The 13,254-nt window shown below is 40.7% G+C and overlaps 1 protein-coding gene across 3 annotated transcripts in view; it reads right to left on the bottom strand.

Moving 5' to 3' along the window:
• Positions 1-273: 273 nt before the first annotated feature.
• The window catches only part of ARHGAP8 (Rho GTPase activating protein 8), a 108,289-nt gene continuing 95,308 nt past the window's right edge, over positions 274-13,254 (bottom strand). For all 3 annotated transcript variants that reach the window (XM_054038014.1, XM_054038033.1, XM_054038023.1), the window contains 4 exons: positions 10,609-10,686; positions 9,819-9,947; positions 5,482-5,585; positions 274-2,204 (listed from right to left, as the gene is read on the bottom strand). In XM_054038014.1, the coding sequence (XP_053893989.1) occupies positions 2,007-2,204; positions 5,482-5,585; positions 9,819-9,947; positions 10,609-10,686 (509 nt within the window). In that variant the 3' untranslated portion in view covers positions 274-2,006. The remainder of the gene's footprint in view (positions 2,205-5,481; positions 5,586-9,818; positions 9,948-10,608; positions 10,687-13,254) is intronic.

The raw sequence follows: 13,254 nt of genomic DNA, 5'->3' as shown, positions 1-13,254 counted from the left end.
AAATGTTTGGTGCCGATTCACAGAATAGTATCTTCAAAACGTTGTACTGTACTGCACAGGAATTTGTTTGTCTTAACAATTTATGATATAAAACAGAGACTGAACACATTTCCTCCTTTGCAACCTCATTTTCCTAAAAGTGCAACAACATTAAATTCATAAACTCATCTTAATTATGCTCTTTATACTGGGCAACATTTTATACTTAAGTAGCAAAGACATGCCAAACTGGCCACTTGATACTAACAAAGAACAGACACTTAACAATAGATATTAAAAAGCCAAAATTTTGTTTTTAATTGAAACACTTGATGAATTAAGAGAAAATTACACCACAATTTAAATTTTAAAAGGATGTTGCATACAGTACAGCTTGTTCTATAGCTTTTTGATTATTTACATTGTAATAATTTCCTTTTATCGCCTTATGCTGTAGATGACATCTACTGGATAAACATAGGACTGACATAGTGTGATGGGTACTCTCTCCTATTTTCTCTAAATTGCCAAAAAGAATAAATCACTCTCTCCAACAAGGATTTGGAAGCCTGCATCTGTTAGACAGGCAGATACTTAGTCGCTGTCAAGATGAGAGACTAGAAGCACAAGCCCTCAATTAGCTAGAACCGCTGGAAGGGAAAGGGTTCCTTTGTTTTTGAAGGTGAAGGGATAACCAAACCGGTGTCCATGGATCATTGTCTCTACTATATCCTGAATGGTATGTCTGCTTCAGCAGCTTTGTATGGGAGCAGGAGAAGCAGACGTTGGGGAAAATACTGCTTATTTTGGTCACCACTAGTTCAGTCCCTTTTGCTGTTACAACGATAACCTCCCTATCCTGTTCCACTAATGATCAGTAGCAGACATCGAGGGAGCAGAACTTTAAAGTGGTATTCAAATACAAGTATCTAGAGAGAAAACACAGAAACTCCCCCTTACATTACTATGGCTAATTATTCCCATTGGGATTAATGTCATCCCACCGATAACATAGACTAGATTAGATAAAAGTGCCATCAGGAGTATTTTCCAGGGTTCAGGGTGGGTTAAGATTTTCTCTCTCTCTCTCTCTTTTTTTTTTGGGGGTGTGTGTGTGTGTGTGTGTGTGTGTGTGAGAGAGAGACTGATTTTAGAGGCAGATTTCTAACAACTCAAAAAACTTGAAGAGCATGCAGCAAATAATGAAAACATTCAATGCCTTTTTCAAACAATGTTTTCTCACATTCTGAATTAACTATATACTGATACAAACAGAAATTCTTTAAAGATAAAAACACAAATGACTTGATTTGTAAAAGCTCAAGAGTGCTTGTGTAATTTTCCACTTAGTTTGCATGTGCAACTACAATGGTTGGACAGGCATACTAGATATTTAAAAGCACAGAGACAGATGTATGCATAATCTAACTGACACAGGCAAATACTTTGGTTTTCATGGTAATTGCACATAAATGCAGACACAAGTGCACACACTTTTGTGTGTGTGGGAACGAGTGCCTGAAATTCTGAAAAATGGATCCATAATTTGTATATATTTGAAGATTTCAAAAGAAACTTCTTCCAGAGGAAAAAATGCCTACATAGCACTACTGCAAGAAGGGGGATGATGGTCCAGAAGTTAGTATCACCCTAGAAAAAAAGCCACATAGGGAACTTCCAGATGCTTAAATAAATGACAGTCTTATCTACTGTTATGAATTTTTAAACTAACAAATATTTAACAATTGCTAAAGATTATGAAAAGAGGAAAGTTCATGCCACTTTGACTTGAAGGTTTGTGAATGTTTATATATACACACCCACATACAAAGAGTATCGGTAAGCATATTTCCCCTAACATCTTTGATATTTGGAAAATCATGGTGATGCAAAAGAGAGAAAAGGATTTTGCTCTGTATATGAAATATACTTGTTTCTGTAAAATCCTGTGTATAGTAAATTCTCATAGGTTTATATGTGGAGATTTTTGCTAAGGTAGGCATATTCCTTTTCCCTTTTTGTGAACATTAAGGTAAGATCTCACCAGGTACCGTTCGTGAACTGAAGATCTTAGAGTAGAAATCTATCAGTAATTCAGTGAAGAGATTTAGAGGATTCAAAGCACTCAGGGAAGAAGCTCCTTTAGGCGGCCAAATTAAATTCAACCCAAAGACACACGCCAGGTTGGATCCAGTCATTTTGTTATAAATACTCTCCTGGGATACCTGGAAAAGAACAAACATACCACCGAAAGTGACAAATGCAAGCAATATGAAGGGCCAAATCCCACATGGAGCTGCCTTGAGTGAATACTCTATAACCACAGGGGGATCCCACCTCGAGGTTGAGCACATAGTAGCTATGCAGTTGCCCAACCCAGGCCCCACCCCAAGGCTGAGTCCACAGCTCTGGGCCACCCAGGTGCTGGCGAATGGCATTGGGGAGTCACTAAAAAAGCAGAGTGCTTTCCCAATCCCATGATAGGAAGCTGATTGACAGCTAGTGACATAGGAAATCAGGTTTTACTGGTTGATGACTCAGAGAATATGGGTTCTATTGGACCAAAGATCACAATAGTCCTCCATTGTAAATTGAGGGGAAATAAGGACAGTGACACCACTCCCAATCTCCCTCCAAAATCTAATCTTTCTTGGTTAGAAGGTAAGGACACCCTCTTGTGAACAGGTAGCAGTAAGCCTAGGGGTTACTGCAGCTCTGAGACCCAGCTGCCAGGAATGAGAAAGACCAGGATTCATGGAGGGCAGCTTGGCATGTGTATAAGTTCTAAGGATCCTCCACCTGAGAAAGCAGATATTGATCCTGTCTGGCGGCTTTCCATACACAACCCAGTTTTCCTCCCTTGAGTTGACATGGCTATAGCACTCCAGGGTGTGAAAAATGAACATCCCTGAGCGTCATAGCTCGGCTGACCTGACCCTTGGTGTAGATGCAGCTAGGTTGACAGAAGAATGCTTCCATCAACCCAGGGAGTTGGAGTTCCTAAAGTGATGGAAAAACCTCTTCTGTCACTGTAGTCTGCATCTATATGACAGGGTAACAGTGGCATAGCCATGGCATTGTAGCTATGCTGCTATAGTGCCCATATTGCAGACATGGACTCAGTATTGATCTGTCCAGTGAAGAGCCTGCTTACTCAGCCATCTGGGGCTTATGTGCCCTGTACCACCACATAAACAGAACTCAAAATTTAGCCTCAAACTGAGTAACTGCAAACTATCCTGCATGCCGTGCTGTAAAGAGGAAAAGAACCCATTTCCTGACAAACAAATTGAACTATGTATTCATTAACAAGATGGTGGTGTACATTTTTCGCCCTATTTTTATAATTGGAGCCCAAAAAAGTGCTTCTGCAAAATAATTTGCATACATATAAGCATAGTTTTCGGAGCCCACTAAACTCATCTATTCGTGCATAAATCAACTTACTGCATATGCCAATGGAAACTTATACATACAAATACTTGTTTGTGCATGCACACACATTTTGTGAACTCAGCTGAGCATCCATGCATGTAAATCTTTTGTGGGCACCATTTACGGACTGAGTCTTGAAAACACGGCTTGTTTTCCCCTTGTGATTTGTATGCCTAGATACCTCAATTGGGGGACACTGTGCTAGCTGCTGTACAAACATGCAACATTTTCCACTACTCAGATCTGCTCTTAGTGGTCAGGTACTGCTGTTACCCAAAATGATCATTTTCTAGCAACCTGAGATATTCTTGAGTGGGGAACGGACAGTTTGCTCCTTTTTCGGTATGCTGGGCTCATTATTGAAGGAATCATTCACTGCTAGTCTAAGGTCAAAGGACTTGGAGCCATTCCCATAACTCAGGTATTTTACTGCTGTTGGAATCACATTGTCTTGTTGTAGTGTCCCTTGGTCACAAGAAGATATATGTTAAGTAAGGGAGTAGAGACTGCAGAGCAAAGTTGTTGGTCTTTTGCTGAGAAGCTTGAATCAAATTTACCATCTTTAAAAACTGTATCTCGTGATTACATTTCATCCCACTTCATAAAATTACCACAAGTACCTCTTGCACTACTCAAGGCTGAGCTTGTGAGGGAATTAAATTGCCTCTTATATGTAAGAAGGGTGGTGGTCACAGGTAAAAACTGGGATTACTGGAAGAGCCATGTGTTCAAGTTTGAATTATGGCTGCTTGCATAGCACACCTGACCTATGATGAATAGAAATCTCCAGCTTCCAGGTTGTTTCACATTCCCTTGACCTTTATGAATGCAAATACTCCCTCAAACGTGAAAGATTAAAAGCTACAGATCAGCAAAAATTGCAGATCTGAGTGCTAATATCAACTTGACTCTGTGCTTTACATAACAAGGCACACTCAAAAATAAATGCTATGTTCTGTTGCCCAATTATAGAAAACACTATGTAGTACTTTTGCACACCTCATTAACACCTCAAGTGTTCAGCTCTTAAGAAGTGTGTTGAGATGGTGCATCTATTATTGGAACAAAGGCACTTACACGATTCATAACACTGAGGAGAGATATCAGTTGCTGAAATAATAGCAAATGACATGAGGATTTTTATAATAGCTTTTGGAGTTCAGTTAAGTAATGATAAATGAACATGTAGGTATGAAAGGCACCTGTCTGCAATAGGGTTGTATCAGTGTGTTTCCTTTAATACTGTTTTTTGGTGGGGTTTTGCTAGAAAGAGGCATTATAATAACTTGTTTCTGAAATGTGGCTCACAAATACATGGCCCACAAGGCCTTCCCCGAGGACCAATTCCTCAGATGGTATAAATCAGCAAAGTGCCTCAGAATTTAACGGGATTTGAGAGTGCCCAGCACTCTGAAAATCAGGCTGCTTTACTTAGGTGCCTCATAAATATGTATGAAGGGGCTTAAATTTAAGCATCGAGGCTTGAAAAAGTTAGCCCAGAGAGATGGCAAATTGGGCAGTAGGAAGGGAGATTGCATTGCTGCTACTATTGCTAGATTGCTCTTCTGTGGATAAATAGATGACTTTAGACTCCAGGGGCTACTGATCCAACACCTTTCTCTGGCACTAAAGGCTTTACAGGCTTGTTTATTTAATTGCTGGGGGGGAAACATTATTTCCAAGCTTTTTCTAAAAAGGTATTTCACACAAAAAGGAAAAGTAAAAAAAAAAAATTCAAAGCAATAGAAATGTGGAAGTGTCCCTTTCAAACACATTAGCAAGTGTGTGGTTTTATTTCTATTTACACCGTGGTTTCAATTATTTATACAGAGTTTTATACTGAAGTTATCATTGAGGTCATTATTCAACTCTGACTTTTATTAGAAGTGGAGATGTGCTGCAGATTGAAGCTGCTGCATTGACAATTAATGCACAACCACCTTTTTGCATTTCTCCAACTCTTCAATTTCTTTTTCTTTTCTTTCTTTTATTTTAAATGTTGAATTTTGCAAAATCAGACTTTAAAGAAATGTCTGCCAGAATAATGGGAATTTTGCCTATACTCACCATATGAAGGAAGCATATCAAGTATTTCAGAACAACATAATTGTGCTCAGGAAGTCCTTGGATTACTTGTTTACAGCTTGTCACTCGTAAACTGCTTTCCACACCTATAATATCAAGGTCATATGTAATCTAATCCAATAGGCATAAAAATATAGACAAGGTTGTAATTTTCTTTTTAGGACAATTTATATACTCAGTGACACCTGCAAAAATCTGGTGATGTTACTTTGGATTTACATCTTTGTAAGTGAGAACTGAATTTAGTTCGATCTGTTTACACTACTTCCCTTTGTTGAGATATGTGATGGGGCAGCTGCCCCTCAAAGGCAGAAAAGGGGTTAAAAGCAGCCCTAGGGAGGCTGCACTGGAGGCAACCAATTAGAAAGGAGCTGATGGGAGCAGCCAATCAGGGCCAGGCAGACCAATATAAAAAGGGAACTGCAGGGCAGAGGAGTGCAGTTCTCTGCTGGGAGCCCAGGGAGGAAGGATTGTGTCTCTGGAGGGCTGAGAGATCTCCCAGCACCCTAGACAGAGCAGTGCTGCTAGCAGGGACTGGGGGAGCAAGAGACAGCTCCTGGCTGGCTGCTGGAGTTTGCAGGCTGAGGTCCTGAGGCAAGGGCAATGAGGATGCTGGGGCCACAAGAAAGTGACACAGACAATTTGGTGCAGTAGCCACTAAGGAAAGTAGCTGAACAGTGGACTGCAGGTCCCCAGGAAGGGAGGAGCAGTGTGTGGCATGGATGGAGAACTGTGTTGCTGAAGAGGATGCCATGGTCCTTGGAGAGATGTGGGTCCTGGAGAAGGAGTGATGGTGGTGAGGAACCACCCAAAGAGGGTGCACTAATATGCAGAGCTAATTCCCAAGACAGCCAGCAGGAGGTGCTGGAATGGTGAGTTGCACCCTGTTACAGGATAATAATTAGTGGCATGACTTTGGAATGTGAAAACACTTTCAACTAAGATTTTCAAAGCATCTTCCAAGTATTAATTAAGCCTTGCACCATCCTTGTGAGGTAGGCAGGGATTATTATGCCCATTTTACAGACAAGAGAACCAAGACACAGAAGTGAAGTTACTCAAAAATCATGATGTTAGTCATTGATGGAGTTATGAATAGAATCTAAAACACCAGATTCCCAGCCCCTCATATAATCACTGGATAGCACAGCTCAGAGCCTGAGAATAACCCTCAGACTATTCTCTCTACCAGATGAGTTAACTGAAGCTGTTTCTTTGCTACAGGGAAATTTCATGGTCCTAAATTTGAATCCCATTAACCTCTCTTTATGTACTGGGTACAGCTGCACTATATTTATTCCCTGACTCAACTGTCAATGAGACCCCTGCCTCTCAAAATGCTCTCTCCTTACTCATATACCTGCAAACATACCTCTGTTGGGATCCTGCAACAATCCTCCACGTTCAAGTCCTAGGCAGAGACTGACAAGATGGTGATTTCTGTGGATATGCATTCTCTAGAAACTAGCTTGATATCATTAAACTAATTTTCACTGATGAGCTAAATAGGGTTTGAACCCAAGACTCCAAGGGGAAAGTAAATGACACCCTGAACCACTTAGCTAGTCTATTTGACTTCCAATTACATGAACATTAGAATATATTTTAAGGTGTTCTCCAAAAGACCCACACACAGTAAATTCATAGAACTCCATGAAAGCTTTAAACAAGAGTTCGTTATTAATTTGCACTGTACCCTGGATTATCACGAATGGGATTACTCACATGAGCAAAGCTAAATATGTGCATAATGGCTGCAGGATCAGGGACATGTTCAACTTTTCTTCTTCTTCTTTGTTTTGCAATAATGCCTAGGAGCCATACTTATGGCTCAGGACCACTGTATTCCTGTATTATGTAAACACATAACCAAACGACAGTCCCTGCCTGAAAGAGCTTACAATCATAGTCACCAGCCGCAACAGAGACTGCCACTGATAACAATTTCAGCTTTCCAACAGCAGAGTCTCTCAGTTATTAACAGAGCGTTAACAAGCTGTTCTGGAAGCAGCCAACCCTTAGGGTACGTCTATACTTACCCGCTGGTTCGGCGGCAAGCAATCGATCTTCTGGGATCAATTTATCGCGTCTTGTCTAGACGTGATAAATTGATCCCGGAAGTGCTCGTCGTCGACGCCAGTAATCCTGCTCCGCGAGAGGAGTAGGCGGAGTCAACGGGGGAGCCTGCTTGCCGCGTGTGGACCTGCAGTAAGTACCTTTAAGTTCGAATTCAGATACTTCAACTTCCGCTACGTGAATAACGTAGCGGAAGTTGCGTATCTTAGTTCAAACTGGGGGCTTAGTGTGGACCAGCCCTTAGTTACCCCCACCTCAAAGAGCACCAAGTTAGAACAAACACCCAATCACAAATTGTGAAAGAAAGTTCTGTTGACTCAATGCTTACCAGAATTTAGAACCCACCCAGAATGAAACTAGTGGGTAGAAGAATGTGTCTCTCCAAGCAGCATGTACTAAATGCCAGACATACTGGAATATATTGAGTCACTCTGTCAGCATAAAAAATTCTCAATGCCTGGAAAAAGACCATATGATTGAAGTTTTATTACCAGTAGATTCATGTGATGTCAGCCCTTTAGATAATTAATATATTCCCCTCTCTAAGCTTTAAGTCAATCTGGTTTGTTCCCTAATATTTTATTCCAGAGTAGTAGCTCTACTAAAATTTCAATGAAATATACGTAGGCTGGGCCAAATTCTGCTACCACAATTTCACCAGTGCAGATGAAAACACTAAGGTTGAACTGGTGTAATTGAGTGCGGTCCAATGTTTTGAAGTAATTGAGTAAAGCACGCTGGAAATTTTGCCTAATTCTTGATAATGCAGGATTGCAGTACAAATAAATGAATAAACCTTGGTTAAAGCGAGAGGCCTATGTGTGGGCCTTTGGGGCTAAACCTTCAAGCTCCTACTTGCCTTGTGCGGACATTACATATCACATAACATGCTTCCATAAGAGTGGAGCTTGCCCTGGTGGCATCGTTCCAAATTCCTCCCTTGCTCAACTTCCTCACTGCGCACTGATCCCCATCCGGTTGCCAACTTCCATCCCCAGGGGCAGTTGCACTTTAGCAGTAAAGTGATTTTTGTATGGAGCAGTAAATAGTTTCTAAAAGCATTTTGAAAACCTCCAGGATGCAAAGCACCATATAAAAAACATACAAAAAGAACAGAAACAACTTTGAACAACGGGGTTTAGTATGGGAAAAGGGAATAGAGCAAAGCGGGGGCGGGGGTGGAAGAAAAAGTGCATATTAATATATTGTACTATAAATATATAATAATATGCTGTTTTGTACTTCTACAACATGGGTCAAGATTTTAAAATATATAAATCCAAAATTAGACTGCTAAGTCTGTATTTAGGCCCCTGGTCTATTTTCAGAAATGCTGAGTTTCAGAAACTCTTATGCACCTGCCAGGCTGGAAGCTATTAGCTGCTCAGGACTTTTGAAAATCAGGCAGATGCCAAAATATGGACTTGCAATCTAACTTTCTGAAAGTCTTGGACATGGATTTTTACTTCTGTCCTCTATTGGATGGAATGTTATACTTGCTATCAGATCAGTCTAGTGCAGGGGTCTCAAACTCAATTTACCTTAGGGCCAGTACCAGTCCTCAAATCCTCCGAGCGGGACAATAACGTCACTGAAGATGGTGTTCAGAAAAGAAAACGTTTATATTGTATTTTTTATTTCGAATTTCTTAGAAATAATAAACCTGTCATACAACTTTATACAATTTTTTGCCTGCCAGAGAGTTTTTAGTGTTTGCCGATACCTGGCAACGCTTCAGTTCTGTCAGTTGATGTTTGGCCTCAGTGACTGAGCAGTTGAAACCTTCAGGATTGCAGCAAGGTGTGCATCAGATAGTTGTGTTCGGTATTTAGACTTGTTTATATTCGTTGTGGGAAAAAGTGACACAGCCTCCATGACTGACTCTGCCCCGCAACTAATGATGCTGCCTCCATGGCTGACTCTGCCTGGCAACTAGTGATGGTATCTCTGTCCCTCTCCCCAGCCAATGGGAGCTGAAGGGGGCAGCACATGCAGCTGACAGAGCCGGCAGTGTGGCTGCATGCATCTCTCCTCCGCAGGCCACAGTGGGGAGGTTCTTGGGCTGCAGATGACCCGCAGGCCGGGACTTTGAGACCCCTGGTCTAGTGCCTGCAGCTTATTGGAGATGAACGTTCCTATACAAATCCTACTGTGTCATGGGTTAATGACAAAGTCATTATAAAGTAGCCAAACCCAGATCAACTACAAATATAAAACTCATGACATAAGTGATTTATACTCACCGGTGATTCCAAGGATTTGATCGTAGGATTCAAAGGTTAACAAAGGCTGTGGGAGTTCCCTGAGGAAGGTCTTCAGGATAACAGCAGGAATATGGATATCTCCATAGTCATCAAAATTCACAGGCTTCCCTAGAGGACCAAAAAGGAGGATTCCTCAGTTACATGTTTCAACATATCTTTTATTACTGTTTAAAAATTGTGTTCCAAACCACAGTTAGAAAAAGAAAACCTTGTTTGCAGCAGCTGCAAAATCTTAACATTGTCATGTTGTACTTTTTTAAATGGAGTTTTATTAATCTAGCTTCAAGAGACTCACCTCAAAAAGACATTTCAGCAAATGAATTCAACACATTTCACAAATTGTTATGTAAAATTATATTTCATTGTCATAACCATGGAAAAACACTAGAGACAAAATGACAAGAAGATACTGCACTGGATAATTTGTAACTAACTGCAGTAACCTACTGAGCATTGAGGCAATGCAATTGTTTATGAAAAACTAGACCATTTTTGACTTAAGCCTCATAATTCATTAGCTGCTGCAGATCTTGTAAACTCCAGCTCTGACATCAATTGATGATTCATTATTCAGAAAGCTTTAAATGCCTGTCGTTATCTTTCAAGTTTCTGTATTACTGCTTACACTAATATGACATTTTAGGTTACAAATGGGTTTATGATTAACTAATTACATGAAAGATAGCAATACGGTGTCACCAACAGATACAACATCAAGGTGGCCTTTAGAGTGTTATTAATTTAAAGCAACGGGAGGATGGTGACTTACCCTGATTATAGAGTTTATGAACCTCTTTGATAGTTTGTATGCTGGCTGACCTTCTGAACAGGCCTTCTACTCGGAGTCCTGAAAAAATAAAATGAAGGTGCTCTGTGTGAAAGCTGTTGTTCATTGGCTTGTTTTGATGGGTTTAAATCCTATTGGAACAGAATGAGTGGGTTTGGTGACAGGTACACATGACAGATTCAGAGGCAAGCGTTTTTCAAACACTGCCATTTTGTTGAGTTTAGAGTTCAGCGAGGTTCTTCTGAAGAGGTGCCTGCATTTTGTGATCCAGAAGCAAACATGCTTTACTCTGTAATAGCAATCTGAGCTCATCCTTTAGCACACTTTGTGGAAATAACATTTGCTTTTCTCAAGGTTTTATTAAACACTTTGCAATTAATTTTTTTCTTTCAGGGTAAAGTTTACAAAAGTGCCCACATGACACAGGAGATTAAGTTCCATTTCAAAGATAGTAGTGCCTAATGGCTTATCTGTACAAACACTTATTTGTGGCAAGCTGGGGTGTGAATCTACCCCACACTAGCCTGCCACAGACTAGCTGTCTGTGTGGACCCTGTAGCCATATATTAAAAGTTCCCTATTGCACTTCAATCTATTCCTGTTTCAAAGCAGGGTAGTTAAAAATGCACCACAGAACTTTTAGCGCACAGTAGCAGGGTACACATGGAAGTTAGTGTGCAGTAGGCCAGCCTGGAGTAGATTCACATTCCAGTTTGCCATCAATTAATGTTCAAGTAGACAAGCCCTTAGACTATTAAAATCATTGGGATTTAGGCTCTTACGTCCCTTTTGAAAATGGGACTTTGGTCATATAGGGATTTTGCAAATTTTACCCTAAATTTCCCACAAAGGCATTTACTATCCCAAGAGACAGAGAAAACAATGCAGTGAACTTCCTACATTCAAAGCTTTAGATAAACATTTCAAAATAGGACATTTATGTGAACCAAAATGCTTCTGAAATAAATGTAGTCAAACTTTACTAATTCTGGGTCACTGAGAACGAAAATGATGCTTAAAATTGTTGATTGGCTCTAGTTTTCAAGATATGCTATTGGGTCAGTATATACGACCCTTGACTTGGGAATGGCGGAGGATAAGTGAGTTATAAAGGGAAGGGATCTCAATTTAAACCAGAAATGACTAAAATACATCTTTGACTGGATCTATGAATAAATCTATGACTGGGTTTGGACAGAACTTGTTTTTTAGGCAAAACAATGAATGATGCAATCTGAAGCTGGTATTGCATCATACATGATATGAATTGCATCATGTTACTCCTAGAAGTCATGGATGATGCAATCATAACGAAGCTTACATCACTCTGCTGAACAAATTGCCCTATATCAGCTCTAGAAATCATACAGTGTCGTGCTCTCTTATTTGTCAGTGTTTGATTTTGCAAAGGGACACATTTCTGTTTAGCCAAAGTGAGCAGAGATGCCTCGTACTTGTGTGAACAGTGCAGATAACTTCTGCTAAGTTTGTGGTGAAGTGACTTTTGCATCACAAAAGCGCAGTATAACCACTATGGTTAAGAAAGCCTATCACCTGTATTTTGGCTGCAAAATTGGAGATCAGGACAAGAGGTGGGCCCCACACATATGCTGCAACACTTGTGCAACAAATCTTCGCCAGTGGTTGAACAGGAAAAGGAAATCTATGCCTTTTGCAGTACGAATGATTTGGAGAGAGCCAACAGATCATACCAGCAATTGCTACTTCTGCATGGTGCCTCCACCAGTTGGGAAAGGTGTGTCAAAGAAGAAGAAGAAAAAGTGGACTGTGCATTATCCAAACATTCCATCAGCTATACGCCCAGTATCCCACGGAGAAGGACTGCCGGTTCCTGATGCACCAGAATCATTCTCACTTGAGTCAGACAAGGAAGAGGAAGAGGATGAAACTTCTGGTCCTGAACCATCAATGTCACAGGACCCATATTTTCTCCCATCCTCCTCCTCTGAAGCACACCTCATAACACAAGGTGAACTGAATGACCTTGTCAGGGATTTGGAACTACCCAAGAGTAAGGCAGAGCTGTTGGGCTCCAGACTACAGCAGTGGAATCTCCTGGCAGGTGATGTTAGGGTTTCCATGTTCCTGTCATGGAACAGGACTGTCAAAAGGATAGTGACTGTCAAAAGGATCTTGTCCCATTCTTCTTCATGGAAGGTGATCTTGTAGCCTGCAACAACATCGATGGTGTGATGGCAGCCCTCAACATCGTTTACAATCCAGATGAGTGGAGACTGTTCACTGATTCATCGAAGACGAGTCTTAAAGCTGTTTTACTGCATAATGGCAATGTTTTGCCATCAATTCTAGTTGGTCATACAGTCCATATGAAGGAAACCTATGACAACATGAAACAACTTTTGAGGTGCATAAACTATGACCAACATCAGTGGCAGCTTTGTGGCGATATGAAACTTGTTGCTCTCTTGCTTGGTCTGCAGACTGGATACACAAAGTACTGCTGTTTTCTCTGCAAATGGGATAGTCGAGCAAGAGATTCCCACTACATCAAGAAAGACTGGCCACTCTGACAGTCATTGGAGCCTGGGAGGAAAAGTGTTCAGAATCCACCACTTGTTGAATCAAGGAAGATTTTGTTACCACTCT

Source organism: Malaclemys terrapin, chromosome 1 (assembly GCF_027887155.1).
Source record: "Malaclemys terrapin pileata isolate rMalTer1 chromosome 1, rMalTer1.hap1, whole genome shotgun sequence".
Lineage (NCBI taxonomy): Eukaryota > Metazoa > Chordata > Testudines > Emydidae > Malaclemys > Malaclemys terrapin.
The sequence above is the reverse complement of the archived record's forward strand: the minus strand, read 5'-3'. Positions and strand labels throughout refer to the sequence as shown.